The sequence below is a fragment of the Coturnix japonica genome, chromosome 10 (assembly GCF_054131305.1).
Source record: "Coturnix japonica strain WE chromosome 10, WE-NBRP24, whole genome shotgun sequence".
In the NCBI taxonomy this organism is placed as follows: domain Eukaryota; kingdom Metazoa; phylum Chordata; class Aves; order Galliformes; family Phasianidae; genus Coturnix; species Coturnix japonica.
The window spans coordinates 10,059,485-10,074,458 of record NC_140672.1 but is presented as its reverse complement, the minus strand read 5'-3'; the positions used below and the strand labels follow the sequence as shown (position 1 = coordinate 10,074,458).

Sequence of the window (14,974 nt, the reverse complement as noted above, 5' to 3'; positions counted from 1 at the left end):
CTGTGCAGAGCATTTGATCCCGTCCTGCATGACATCCTGGTCACCAAACTGGAGAAAAATGGTTTTGATGGATGGACCAGTTGCAGGATAGGGAACTGTCTGGATGGTCACACTCAGAGAGCTGCAGTCAATAGCTCAGTGTCCAGGTGGAGGGTGGTGTTGGGACCAGTGTTATTTAACATTTTTGTAGGCAACATGGAGAGTGGAATCAAATGAACCCTCAGCAAGTTTGCAGATGACCCCAAGCTGAGCGGTGCTGTTGATGTGCTAGAGGGAAGGGATGCTACTCAGAGGGACCTGGACAGGCTGGAGAGGTGGGCCCTTGGCAGCCTCATGAACTTGAGTGTGGCCAAGTACAAGGCCCTGCACCTGGGTCAGGGCAATCCCAAGCACAGGCACAGGCTTAGAGGAGAATGATTTGAGAGAAGCCTTGACCCTGAGGAGAAGAGTTGGTCTGGAGGGAGGTGTCCCTGCCTATAGCAGGGGGACTGGAACTAAATGACCTTAATGATTCAGTCAGTTCTATTGTTTTTCTACCCTTAATTTTGCTTGAAAGGTTTTAGAATAAATGAGATTCTGGTTTCCATGAAAACTGTTTGCAGGGAGCTCCACTGTAGCTAGTAAGTCTATCTTTTAGTTCAATGGCAATAATGCATTGACTGTGTTGAAGAGAGAAATGAATCAGGAATGGATGATGGTTTAGAATAAAACATAATCCTACTTATTTTCTATGCAAATATGTGTAAGGAAAAGATGCTGCACTCAGTTCTGGAAATACCCTGACAAATATATCTCTACTGTTTCACAGCTGGAGATATCAAGATTGTTAAAGCACTGGAAGATGTGGAAGTGAATGAATACGGGAGTGCATCTTTTGTCTGTGAGATTTCACACGATGAGGTTTAGAGCCAGTGGTACAAAGATGACAACAAGCTGAAGGCTGATGACAACATCAGAATGCAACAAGATGGTAGGGTGTAAAGAGGGGGATCTTTCTCCTGAGTGGGGGGTGGGTTGGAGATCAAGCATATAAGACATCTGAAATGAAGTGAAGAGGGTTCAGAAGCGAGTTCCCCTTTTGTTTTGGGACTGAGATTTAGGTGGAACAAGTGACATGGTGGGATGCTTAGTGTGGGAAGTGTGATGCTATCCCACCATCTCACACTGCCGGGAGCAGGTAGGAAATGAGTGCAGTTATTTCCAAAGTGGGGGTGAACAGGGCAGTCAGTTCACCTCTCCAAAGAGGTTTTGTCTGACAGTGAGTGTGATCCTTCTGTATCAGGTACTTTGAAGGTGACGACGGCCACATTTGGTCAGTCCTTGTAGAAGCCATGTTTAGATTACACTTTGGTGGGGATGTGGACGTGGGGGAATGGGTGGTTTCATTGACATGAGAGAACAGGCAGTGATGCTGTGAAACCAGATGGATGATGCTCAGCCTGGCCATGTGCCTCAGAGCTCTTTGCTCAAGGAAGCCAAGTGTAGTTGTGGGTTTGCTCTCAAGAGCACAGTTTGGTAGGGATGAGTTGGCGGTTGGACTAGATGACCTTAGTGGTCTTTTCCAGCCTTAGTGACTCTGGTTCTCTGCTTCAGGAAAGACCTACTCGGTGACTTACACACGTGTCCAAGTCAAGGATGCAGCAGAAATAAAATCGGTAGCAGAAAAGGCAGAATCTCGTGCCCATCTTACAGTTAAAGGTAATTATGCTTCTGATGACGATTTTGATTAAATTATCTTATGTTATAAACGAGCTAACATCCTTTGCTTTAATGTCAAGGAAGTTAAACACCACCAGGACCTTTCACAGAAATAAAAACTCCTACCTACCTACCTTTCTGCCCACAAAATATCCAGCTTCTCTTTTGGAATTTACTTTTGCAAAGTAAGACGGATTATTTTCTTAGGAGGTTGATTTTCTACGTTTAGACTTCAGATTTGTGTTTGAACGTTGAGGGATAAAAAACATAGCTTGACCTTTTCTTCATTTTCTCTTGCTGTTTGAAAAGAACACAGGGTTTTGGTTTTTTTTTTAATATATACAATGTTAGGTATATATATGATGTTAAGTGTGATAAAGAAAAGGGAGACATTTGAGTTAGCACGCTACTCAAGAGTTCAGTCCCCAGCTTTGCCACTGTTAAAATTATAAGGGCAAGAACTTCCTGGAAAATGAATTTCTCCTAAGTAGAGTCATTACATTTGAGCTACAGAGACCTTTACTAGGTGAAAACTTGTTGTTCAGAGCTAAGTTGCTGTATTTAACCAAAGTTATTATCAATATCCGTGTTTCAATGAACCTCTTTTCCATTTCGTAATGCGAGGAGTTTGATATTGGGATGGGAAGGTCATGGTTTGATTTGGATGTTGGACTGGGAATCAGATCTGGGCTCTTTTCAGATTGTCAATCTTATTGTCTGACTTCTTAACAACATTCTTTTCTTTCTATTATTTTTTAATGATGTTTCAAGGCATTCTGAGCTGATAGGTGTAGTGTTCATGTGCAGTAATGCTGACGTGAGTAAGTGGGGTGATAATGTAAGGGTTATTTACATTCCTTCTAAATCTCTGCTTTCTCTTGTTCCATCCTTCTTAAAGAGCAATCCATTAATCTAGTGAAGGAGCTGTGTGATGAGGATGTGACTGAGCCTGAAAAAGCCAAATTTGAATGCGAGATATCCATTCCTTCTGTGAAACCTCCCAAGTGGTATCTACGTGGGGAAGTCTTACAGGCTGGCAGAAACTTGATTATGCAGCAAGAAGGCACCATCCACCAGCTGACCATACCGAAAACCACCACTGATATGACAAGCACCATTCAGTTCTCAATTGGCAAATCCAAATCCACAGCCAATCTGCTTGTCAGAGGTAACATATCCAGGCTTTGAAAACACTGCACTGTGCAAAGATCTGTTTGAATAGCTGTGATGTGCTTACTATTCAGATCTACAGAGCTGAGGTTTTGTCCTTGGCTATACCAAAGAAGTCAAATCAGGTGAAATTAATTGTATTTCTGAACTAGACAAGGTTAAGTTTGGTAGCACCTAAATTTGATGCAGTTTGTCATTGATTTCATCTGAAAGAAACTTGCAGGCTTTTTATCTGCTGTTGTCCCCAGCGTAAGAGTCTCCATTCACATCCTAAAGTACTTGTTATATTTTCAACTCACTCTTATTTGAATAAAAGCCTCAACAATTGGGAGCAATTTAGTAAGCACAGAACAAGAGCTGGACCTTGCATTTGGTAGATAATATACAGTATTACTTTATAGAAATGTAGTCAATGGCATTCCCTATAGACAATCGTTTGTTTTATCTTTAGAGTCGTTCAAAGAACCATTGTGAACATGACATTAATTGGAATGGAATACACGCAAGAGACTTTCCTCTTCTTCCAATTGTCCTCATCCTTTCTTCTCTTCCACCCCTGCTTTGCAGATTACCATATAGAAATCACCAGGAAGTTGGAGGACAAGACAGCTTTGGAACATCATTCTGTCATCCTGTCCTGTGACTTCAGGCCTTCTCCAAATGTTGTGAAATGGTTCAAAGTCCACACACTCATCAAGCCCTCTGAGAAGTACAAGATCAAGAGGGATAAGCATTCAGCAGAGCTCAAGATTCTGAAGCTGAAGCCCGATGATGCTGGTGTGTACAAGTGCAAGGCAGGAATTGCAGAGACTGAGGCCACGCTGACAGCTGAAGGTATGAGCAGTGAGGGTGGCCTCTTCCATGTCCTATTTCACCTCAGATTTCTCTTCTTGAGGTTGATTTCTGCCGTTCTCTCCTGCTAACTTTATAAATGTATAATCTTCACTGAGAAGATTACACAAAGATCATCTAGTCCAACCATTCTACCACATCCCAGTATGATTTATAGTAACAGTGGTAACAGTTCACCTTGTTTCCCCACAGCCCGCAATGTAGAAGTAACGAAGCACCTGCAGGATGTGGAAGTTGAAGAAGAGAGCTCTGCTGTCTTCTCCTGCAAGCTGTCCCATGATGACAAGGACGTGGAATGGTTCCTGAATGGCAACCTCCTTTACACCAACAATTACAATGACATCAAGAACGTTGGCAATTGCTGCACACTGACAATGAAGCAGGTTAAGCCTGAGGATGCTGGCCCAGTGACAGTGAAGTCAGACAAGGTGTCAGAAAGCGCACCTGAAGGTGATAGGTGGGTCTGATCACACCCCTTCTGGATGTAAGAGATGCTAAGGAGCTCCAGTTCATTCTATTGTGCAGCAGTCCTGCTACTAAAGCTGACCTCTCTGGGGTGACAAGTCATCAGAGGCTTTCTTCCAGTGGAAGGTTCCATTGCAGCAGATATCAACGAAGGAGGATGGTTTTGGTGTCCTGCCAAAGCATTCCATTGCTTTTTATCATCATTTTATTTAGCACAAGGAGAGTTACAAGAGCAGTTTCTTTTACTGCTTCAGTAACATGCAGTGTCAATGCTGTTGTCTCCAAGGATTTATGACTGCAGGGAGAGATCATTCAGTGTGTGTTTTGCCTCTGGGATGACTAATGACCAGGCTGTGAGCAACCTGATCTAGCTGTGAATGTCCCTTTTTATTGCAGGGGAGCTGGGCTAGATGGCTTTTAAGGGTCTCTTCCAATTCTAAGGGTACTGTGATTCTAATCTGCTCTCCCCAGCAATTAAGCTCTTTTACTCTATGCGCTCAGAGTTTGAAGGATTTCCTCTTTCTCCTTTCTTTTGCATTTGGTGGAAGTTTTTTCCCCAGTATAAACATCTGATGTGTGAAATAGAAGATAGATAAAAGGAGTCAATAAAACAGGAAAATCAAAATTGTTCAGCAGCTAATCCTCTTAATCCTGAGGCCTGCTGTATGAGCTCTGCTCCATGTGAGGGCAATGCCAGCTCTCCAGCTTTAGAAGAGCTGCATCCCAATAACTTCATATGATATCAGTCCCACCCAAGGCAATGCAGGCTGTCCCTCCTGTTCCCTGTATTCTCCTACTGATTAGTTCAGAATTCCATAAAGTGCATTCAGTCAACAGACATGAAACCGCTTTATGTTCTATATTGGTGTTGTCAGTGCTGGTAAAGATTTATTTATCCCTCTTTAAAAATCTGAAAGCAACTGGAAATGTCTCAACTTCTGTATCACGTTGTTCTGTTTTGCCCTTTTAATTGCAGAGAAGCCTGCTGTCTTCATGAAGTCCTTGGATGATGTTTTTGGTGAGGAGCGGGGTGTGATTAAATTGGAATGCGAAGTCTCTAAAGAGAAGGTCAAACCAGTGTGGAAGAAGGACGGTGTTGTGCTCACTTCTGGCAACAAGTATGAGCTGGTACAGTCTGGGAAGACCCTATATCCCCTTATCCATGACTTCGAGAAGTCAGATGCAGGTTTCTATACCTGTGATATTGGCACTGATGTTGCCAAATCAAAGGTCGGCGTTCAGGGTAAGTACTGTGGAAAGTAAAGGAGTGCTGAAAGCACATTCAGTGTGGTCACTATGTCTTACACCTATTCCCCCACGAGCCTTAATAGTTTCTACAATAGAAGTGTATTACTGCAATTTAGCACAGTGATGTCTGGAAAATTCCCATTGCTTTTGATGTAAATGTATCTCATTTTGCCATGAAAATCACCAAACACATCAAGAATGTCCTGGAAATGTTTCCTTTCTAAACATCCCTAAAATGGAGAAATGGTTTGAACACCAATTGGGGTAGGATGGTAACAAATGAGCTAATAGAAACATTTAATTTCTTGTCATAGGCAAAACCCTTTTTCTCACGCAGCATCCTAGAGTTGTCCTCTCTGTTAGGTTGTTCCCTCTGTAGCTCATTGAATCTTCATTCTGCTCCATGGACTGAGCTGCTCTAATTGTAGTTCTTCCAGAGCAAAGACAAGAGATTTACGTCTCTTTTTTTTTTATAGCTTTCTGGTAATTCTGAGTGGAGAATGTCTTAGAGAATACATCAGTAAGGAATGCAGCCATGTTCTGCAAATCCTGAGTTAAAACACCAGTACTGCTACTCATGTCAGTCACAAATGCCTTTTCTCCATATAAACCTCATACTAACGTATCTCTTACCTTCCAGAGCTGAATAGTGGCATTACCAAACGGCTGAAAAACACTGAAATCCAGGAGGGAGAAGATTGTACTTTTGAATGCATTCTGTCCCATGAAAGCATTGATGAGTTCAAGTGGACACTGAATGGAAGCAGAGTGGAAAGTGGTGGGCGATTTAAAGCTTCTAACGTGGGTTGGAAATATACTCTCATTATCAAAAGTGTGACTCCTACTGACGCTGGGGAAGTTGTTTTTTACTGCCCGTGGTCTAACCTCCAAAGCCTCTCTGTCTGTGAAAGGTAATGAGATGGGAGAGATTCTGGGGTCTGATTCCTTCAACTGTCTTCTGATAAGATTGTCGTGAGAGCTAACTCATAATATGGTTAAAGTGAATAGCAACCTTCTACTTGAACCTCGAAGCACTGAGAATTTCTCTTAAAAATAAGTAAAAGGACAAAACATTTTACACAAATGTGAGAACTACCCAAAGCACTGGGGTAGTGTTGGAAATGGGCATCTCACTACAGCTTGTTCCATTAACAGTAAATCAGGAATGCTCTGTTGAGGGAACTGTGGGAGCAAATATCCTCTTAAGTATAAGCTGAAGGGATGGCCTTCACATCATCTAGCTGTACAACAAATTCCTATCTAGAGCATGTGCATCTGAGAGCATCATCCGAGGCTCCCAGTGTGATGAGTGGAGAGAAGAGAGAGGCAGTTTTCAGACATGGTTCATCATCCTCAATTGGGTAGATTTAAGAGAGAATAAATGTTGCCTTGAATTCTGTTGTCTGTACTTTGCAGATTACTGCTGGCTGTAGGATGGCGTCTGTTGCAAGTGCCTCTCTAACTTATCTCCAGCATGTAGATGCATGTATTTTGAGAGAGGCATCCTACCCTAAGTGTATGTTACTCAAAAAGCATTTTTTCTTCCAGGAAAACCTACTGAGGTTTCAAAACAGCTGGAGGATAAGACAGCAGCAGCAGGGCAGGACATCAGCCTGAGCTGTGAGCTGTCAAAACCGGATTTGAACATCAGGTGGTACAAGGATGGCAAAGCAATCAGAAAAAGCCAGAAGTACGACTTGCAGCAGGAGGGAACTGGGGCCATTCTGATCATCCATGACTCTACTGCCAAGGACAATGGGGAGTACCCCTGTGAGACAGAGGACTCCATAACAAAAGCCAGGGTCACTGTGCAAGGTGAGTTGAAAAGCACACTGGGGATGGCATGTAGAGAAGTCGAGGTAAATATCTGCAGCCTGTGGGTGATGTTTTTCTCTTCTGTTTCTTTGAGCAGGATCAGTTCTTAGTTTTCAGAAAATACGATGGATTAAAATCTTTTCCTTAAAATAATCTGGAAACCGAATGATTCTCCAGTGTGATGTGGATCTGGGCAGCCTGGTCTGGTGGTTGGTGGCCCCTTGACAGGGGGTTTAAAACTAGATACTCTTTGAGGTCCTTTCCTACTCAGGCCACTCTATGATTCTGTGATCATTCTATGGTTCTATGATCTTGGTTGTTAGTGAGCCAAGAAAAGATGGCAATCTGAATTAGTCTATATTGAATATGTGTAATCAAAACTATATGCAGTTTATCAGATGAGATCCTACCAGCGCATGTATAATGGTATTGAACTTTCCAAGCCAACCAGCCAAATAAACAACAACAGACCCCAAAAGCCCAACAACCAGAAAACAAGAAATGTTCATATCCCAGTGTTTTTGTTAAGTTCAGTGCTCAAGCAAGCAGGAGGGAAGAGCTCCTTCCCCTCTACTCCACACTGGTGAGGCCGTATCTGAAGTAGTCTGCTTATGTCTTCTACTCCCCAGTACAAGAGAGACACAGAGCTGCTGCAGAGTCCACTGCAGGGCCACCAAGAAGATACAGAAGTTAGAGCAACTCTGCTATCAGGAGAGGCTGAGGGAGATAGGGGTGTCCAGCTGGAGAAGGGGAGGAAAGTTCAGATTTTGGAAACCACCACATCAGCTTTAACGGAGTGAACCAGTTCCAAAATCTGTGTTCCAAAAGCACTGCTAAATAGCCCCTGTGACTCCTCGAGCTTGCTACAATAAAAGAACAACACATGGGGTTGTTTAAACGTTGAGGCCAATGCATCCCATTCCTATGGGAGGTAGTGATATGTGGAGGAACTCAGTACAACAGGGTACCTTTGGAAAAGCATGTATAAAACATTAATTGCATCAATCAACAAAATGTATAAGTGAATAACTGTTCAAATCCATTTAGTGCATTTCTTACTTCTATCACGTTTTTAATTCTCACTATAATACCAATAGAAAAGAAGAAAAGCACTTTTTCAGCAGTCAGTTTACTACAAAAAGAAAATACTTCATTTAAAGCTTTTGCAGCTCCATCTTATCTGTTTCTTTCTCAAGGATTTGATCATGAATTATACATTCCAGCACAACATGAAATATTTAACTGATGCTCTTCAATTCCTTTTCAGCTTCCCAAACAAAGAAATGAGTTTGAGCACAGGAAAATTTGGGTATACAGCTGTGAATCCACTAACGTCCACAGTAGCTTTCCCCTGTTTAGTGTCCAGATCAATGGGACAGGAGCCTCAAAAGACTTCAGGTTGTCAGCACTGCTCTGTGTGCTGTAATTACAGGAGAAATGTGGATGGATTTTGCAAGTATGAGTTTAGGCTTGATGCTCTGAAAATATTCCTGTAGATTTCTAAAGGCTAGGAGGGAAATATATGAGGAAAAATGAGTGTAATGACTATTACTAATGCAGTGAAGCTATTCTCTTGTTCCAGAATTTCTTCATGCTGTCAGGAAGGTCACAGCACTGTAGTGGGACACCAAGCAGTCAGGGAGGCTACACTCTCAATGTCCTGGACTCCTTGCCCATACTGTGCGTCTACAATGCTAGTTAATCCCTAGTGCTGTGCTGAAGAGGTCTGACGTGAAGCAGAGATAATTCAGGTCAGGAGTTGTAAGTGATTGCATTCAATTTAATTTTAATAAGTGCGCATAAGATTATAACTGGATAGAAATAGAAGGTTGATACTATATAGCTATATACAATATCATTAGCTCTGGCTGTCCAAAGTGTGGAACAGTTATTGATCAGCTGGTATTGCCTTTGAGGAAAAGGACAGAGATCTCTCCTAGATTTCATTTAAGGGCTGACCACTAAGGCAGCATCTCTTTATGGAGATCGCTCCGTTGTGGCAAGACTCAACCTTTTCCATCTTGTCTGAAGGCCTCAGAGTTGATGAGTTTTTCCCATAGATCCCATCTGATTATTTATTTACAACTGTTCTTGTGTTATTCCAACTGTACATTACTGTTCTTGTATTATTCTAATCATACATAACTATTCTTGCCTTATTCCAACTGTACATCTGACTGCACAGGGTTCAGTGTAAGTAATGCCCAGAAACCTGAACTTGAGGTACACTTGGGAATTCTCACTGAAATCCCAGCTGATTATTTTTTCCTCTGCAAGATTTCTTGGTATGTTCTTCTTCTTTTCATTCAGAGCCAGGAAGACTGAAGGAGCAAGCTCTTACCTTAGCTTTTGTTGACTTCCACATTTCTCCTCAGGTGGACCAGATTATAGTTAATGAAGAAAGTGACATTAAAACTTCCTCATAGCTTTCTCTGAACTAAATCCAAAGTGTATCTTGTGCAACAGTTGGCTTTACTTCACCTCTTTCTTCCTAACTATAGATATATTAAGAATGTGTCTGTTTGCATCTGCTTTCCAGCACATTTGTTTGTCTGGCTGTCAATACATTGCAGTTTAGATGGCTTGGAAGACATAAATTACATATTTTGCCAGAAATAACAAGAAAGAAAATAGAGTAGATGTTGGATTTCTAGAGTACTAGCAATAACATTTCAGGCAACATCTATCTGACACCTGAAAAATGGGGATGTACTAATAATTTGTGAAAGGCCATTAATCTGCTGTGCTTGCAGGCAGTGGATTTTTGTGGGTGCAGTGCAGCACATCCTCTATGTACCATCTGTTCCTCAGAACAGGTTCACTATAAAGTGAGATGAAGTTGTTCTGGCATGGTGTTTCAAATACAGATGCTCTCAGAGGCAGCTGGGTAGAGGAGGAGGTTCCTATCAGCAATTAATTGGTTACATTAATCTTAGAAGGTATTCTGTCTTTTATGTGTGGAAGGGGGGTGGGGGATCATGGACTACAGTCTATGAATATACTACTGAAGCAGTGAGTTTCTATATGAACTCGGAGGACATCAAGTCAGGCCTTGTTTTGAGTTATACTTGGATGAGGTGATTGGGATAGTGCCTGATGTTATGAGTGTGTCATTCTCTGCAAATCTGTGGGTTCATTTCCAGGGGAAAGCTGAAAATCAAATGTAGCACCTCCTGATTGTGTACAGTGTAATGCTGACTTGTGCTGCATCTGTGTTTTCAGTAAGATAAATGCAATAGTTTTGCTGTTTGCTAGCTAGCATTTTAAAGATAATTCTGGATTTGGATACACCTTTTTTCAGATGTTCCATACAGAAATGCGCTAACAAATTCATTGAGCCATATCCAGTATAATTTGTTCAAATCTACTGACATGAGCGTAGCCATTCTCTTTCACTATTTTACTTACCTTCTACAGCAATTCTTCTTCTGTTAAAGAAAACGTATTCTTGTTGTTCTGGCTGTCTGTATGTATGGCAATTGCACTTCCTTCTGTTTTGGTTTGTTTGTTTGTTTTGCCCGAATGTCGCACATCTGAGAGCCTAATTGCAACAGTAAATCCTCTAACTAATGTGTTGTTTTTGTAATAACTCGTAGGCTTTCTGGTTGTAAATCTTTCCATTCCAAGGCAGTAATATTCCACAATACTCTTGGAAGTCTGTGAAACAGAGACTACCAAAACAGGTTTTAGTTTCTTGGCATAACTAAAGCGATGAGATACTTTTCTAGGTTTCCTCTAGCCTTCTAAATTGATTTCTTCTGCAGATAAAGGGTGGGGGCAGTGGAGAGTTGGTTTAAATTAAACTGGATGTGATTTCAGTGATTTGACAGTTACCTTTTGAATAACAGAATTACAGCTGGATGGCAAAATGCCTCTTGGTGGCATCGCAGCTGTGATTATCCAGCTAACATAGCTGTCTATCCGAGGGAGTTCACAACAATTTGCCCTTGAGCCGAGCCGGGGCCGCCCGGGCAATGCGCAGCAGTGCCAGCAGATGGCACTCGTGGAGCGCAGCAGCTCCGGAGCTTCTTGCAAAGGAGAAGAAAATTCCGTCGCTCTGTGCCGGGCTCAGGGCTGGGCTCGGTTCACCGCTGGGAGAGAGCCGGGGTTCCCAGACGGTGCCAATGGCGTTAGGCCGTGTATTTTAATATAGATCGTCTGGTTCTGGGCAGATCGTCTGCCTGGGCAATGCCTTATCAGGCCTTTCTGAGAGTTCATAACATAGTGTGAGCAACTGAACAGGCTGGTAGCCCTTCCAACCAGTGGTTTTATGGTTCTCTTTACTACCTTAAGGAAATAAGGAGAGAACTGTTAGACTTTCATAGGCTATAACTACAAATGCTTGGCTTTGTGTACTCTCTGCTTTGATCTCATTTTCTTAAAATTTGCTTAATTAATACAAGATTTGTAGAATTTAAGTTATGAAATATAATAGTATATGAAGTTTAAGAATATGATTTACCTACAATTTATTTTTTATTATGAGAATTTCTGTTCTTTTCTTCCTAGAATAAACTTCAGGAAAAAAAACATTTATATTAAATGTAGATTCATTACGATGTAGAATGTTTACAAGCATTTAAGGTTCTTGGAGGATACTGATGTGATGATCCACAATTTAAAACCTATGCACACAATGACACAGAAGCCAGTTATTCCTATAGATACGAAAATAAGGCATGTTCTCTGTATAATTCAGGCTCTGCTAAAATATGCACAGTGTTCCTGAGAATTTTCTATAAGTAATGCCTATGAGAGACAATTGATAATCCTCCAGAAACAGGCTTTAGCTGAAAATTACAGGACCATTAGGAGTGTAGAATCCTGTGTTGAAAGTAGACACATCGGTCTTGCTCTTTGTAGATTAGCATAGTGCCTTTTAAGTCAACCATTAATACCTTATTAAAATATTTACTACTGTTTTGCACACATACTTGAGAGCATTTGTGTCTTTCCAATAACCAGCATTGTTTCTTTATGGATTTCTGTGCACAACAGCATAGGTCTGTTTTAATCCTGTTTTATGGATACAGGAGTTCAAGCTCAGATAAATGGGGAAAACCACTTGGCAGAAATGGGGACTGTGGGTGGCCCTTCTGAACACCAGCTCAGTACCAGGTGCAGTGTAAGTGACCAAAGGCCAGTGAGCTTTAATCCAACAGTGCTATCATCAACCAAGCCACCTCTTTGCTGTGGGAGAACAACCATAAGGATGCAGTGTGACAGACACTCCCAAGCCTTTTGCAGGGGCTCTGGGAGTTAAAAGGGTCCTTTGAGCCCAGGAGATACTGTGCTATTCCCACTGTGCCCTTTCATAGACTTATAGAATCACAAGGTTGGAAAGGACCTACAAAATGATCTTTCCAGTGGGAAAAGCTGTCAAGTTGAAGGTTTAACTGGAGAGCTCTGTCTGTCTTGTAGTTACTGTCTCCAAGGAATGTTTCTTACACATCTCCAAGACAGCAAGGTGCTGGGGCAGCAAGGCAAGCAGGGAAGAGAATGATGAGCAACACTGTGGTAGTAGAAAGGTCTGAGTATATGGTGTGGGAGAACAGCTTGTCCACTCCAGCATGGTGAAATGCAATGTCCAGTTGTTCCCTGTCTGTGAATACAGAGTTGTAGTTGACTACATAAAGTCATTTAATTTCATGTCCCCGTCCCAGGAATGTAGCTGTTCTGTCTGTACAAAATGTCCTTAGGTATCAAGATGTATTTGTGTCCCCCAGCTTCTGTTTATGTTCAGAGCTCATTCCCTTTTGGTAATTTGATGTTGTCAACTGTGCTTTTATTTGTGAATAGCATGATTTTTGAGAACACCAAAGGTATTAAAGAACAAAGTTCATGTGGTTATTATATTATGCTCATTTTTAGGCTATGGCTATGTTGCAGAAAAAGTCACCCCCTTCCATAGACTTCAAAGCTGAGCACATGTTCTACAGTGAAGATGCAGGTGCCCAAGTAAAAACCATCTTGGAGGGATGGAAGGCTACCCTCAGGTGGGAGCCTGATGGCAGTGTGGATGTCTGCTGCCCAGGTCCTGACCTGCTTGTGCCAGTTGTTGCCCAGGGCAGAGCTGAGGGCACGTGCAGTGCTGGTTGCCTGGGAAATACCACTGTTACTGGCAAATTTGCTGTAAGGTCACTCTTTCAAAGTACCCTTTTTTTCTTCCAAACATAAGCTCATGGATTATCAAGATATTTTGTTTAAGTATTCCTCTCTCTTTCTGTTTCTCCCTCAAAAAAACAAACAACAACAACAACAAAACAGCCTTCCTAGAACCAAATTCAAAACAATCAAATGGAATTGTTGAGTAGAAGTATCTCTTCCTGATGCATTTTGATGATGTATTTGTAAGGGTTCAGATTTGTTAGCAACTTTCAGTGGTATCTTAAAACTCATTTCCTTCAAAATCATTGCTTCTCAGTTAGACATGGTCATTTGTGTTGGTTGATATTTTAATTATTTTTATTTTTTTGTTTGTTTGTTTAATCTTTCTCACAGATGCATGAGGCTAATACTAAATCTTGTAGAACAGAATATAGTAACAGCCATGGTATAGAGCAATGCAGATGGAGTCCTGTCTCATGTTGCTGAAAATTAATCATTTATGGCTACTACTACTTGAGACTTGCATGAGATTGCTGTGAGACAGGCCAAGAACATTGGTTCAGCAGCTTCTCTTGGCCTGTTAACCAGTGATAAGCATGACAGGCACACCAGAGGCAGCAGGTTTGGTTGCAGCCTGGAGCAGCTGGTGATCCGGCTGGTAGGAGCCCAGCTGTGCCAGGCAGGGGCTGGGTGGCATGGCCTGGGGCTGACTCCTCCTGACCTGTGCTGGGGTGGGAACAGGGACGGGAATAGTTCAAGGGAGAATTTTAATCTGCATAAAATAGGGACTATTTTAAGAATAAGAACCTGTGTTCATAATTTCATTCCCATCAGTGCCTCTTTGCTCATAAATATCTCCTATTTGCATGGAATTGTTTATTGTAATAGCTCTGGTGTTTAGAAGGTACAAATAACATTTCCACTGGGAATAAAGAAGTGTCTTCTCTGACATCTCTAATATCTGCCTTGTCTACTTTTGAACTAAGGAGAAGTATTTTGAGAGTAATTTTTAAATAGTTTTCAACAGCTAATGGGAATTCAGGCTTTGATGTATGAGGGATCATCTCAGTGGTCCATTTGCAATATCAGCTTAGAAAAGATGATTCCCAGCACAGCACCCACCTCTGCTGTGGTGCAGCCCAGTCCCTTCCTCACACTTCTGGGGGCTGTGGCCTCTCCACTGGACCACTGGACTGTACGTGCTCTGTGCCCCCAGTGAGGGATAACTGTACTGAAAGGGGGAGGACAGAAACTCTGAGCCTTTGCTCAGCTGAATGGAGACTGCAGCAGCCTGTGCACAAAGAAGGCAGTGTGCAGGAGTTGTATTTGTGTGCTGTGAGGTGGACCAGAAGTGTTGCTGGGCACTGTTCAGGGTTGATTTGCATCATGATACCAGCTATTTGGCAGTTAGCTTCAATGAACCATTTCTCTGCTGTTGTCTGTTGGTTTAAACTGCAATACAGAATGAAGAAATTGTCTAGTAAATTTATTTATTAGGCCTTTCAAAGCCTAATAACAAAATATGTCAGGCATTAATTTACCTGGAAAGATAATCAGAGACCTTTCATCTGGAGCAGGCAGTCTGGACAGTGTCTGTAAAGTTAATGGGTTATGAAAC

General features: G+C 41.9%; 1 protein-coding gene across 1 annotated transcript; it reads left to right on the top strand.

Annotated features, from left to right (window-relative positions):
- The first annotated feature begins 5,165 nt into the window (after nucleotides 1-5,165).
- Nucleotides 5,166-14,307, top strand: LOC146759286 (obscurin-like protein 1). The gene is made up of 4 exons (XM_085510196.1): nucleotides 5,166-5,428; nucleotides 6,074-6,344; nucleotides 6,982-7,248; nucleotides 8,831-14,307. Exons 1-3 carry the CDS (start codon nucleotides 5,179-5,181, stop codon nucleotides 6,992-6,994), a joined length of 534 nt encoding a protein of 177 aa, XP_085366322.1. The 5' UTR covers nucleotides 5,166-5,178; the 3' UTR covers nucleotides 6,995-7,248; nucleotides 8,831-14,307.
- The last annotated feature ends 667 nt before the right edge of the window (nucleotides 14,308-14,974 follow it).

What these genes read in the sequence shown, in the direction of transcription:
- LOC146759286 (XM_085510196.1), top strand. Translation starts at nt 5,179, where the DNA reads ATGAAGTCCTTGGATGATGTTTTTGGTGAGGAGCGGGGTGTGATTAAA. An exon ending in ATCAAAGGTCGGCGTTCAGG is followed by an intron (nt 5,429 to 6,073) that starts GTAAGTACTGTG and finishes CTTACCTTCCAG; the next exon opens with AGCTGAATAGTGGCATTACC.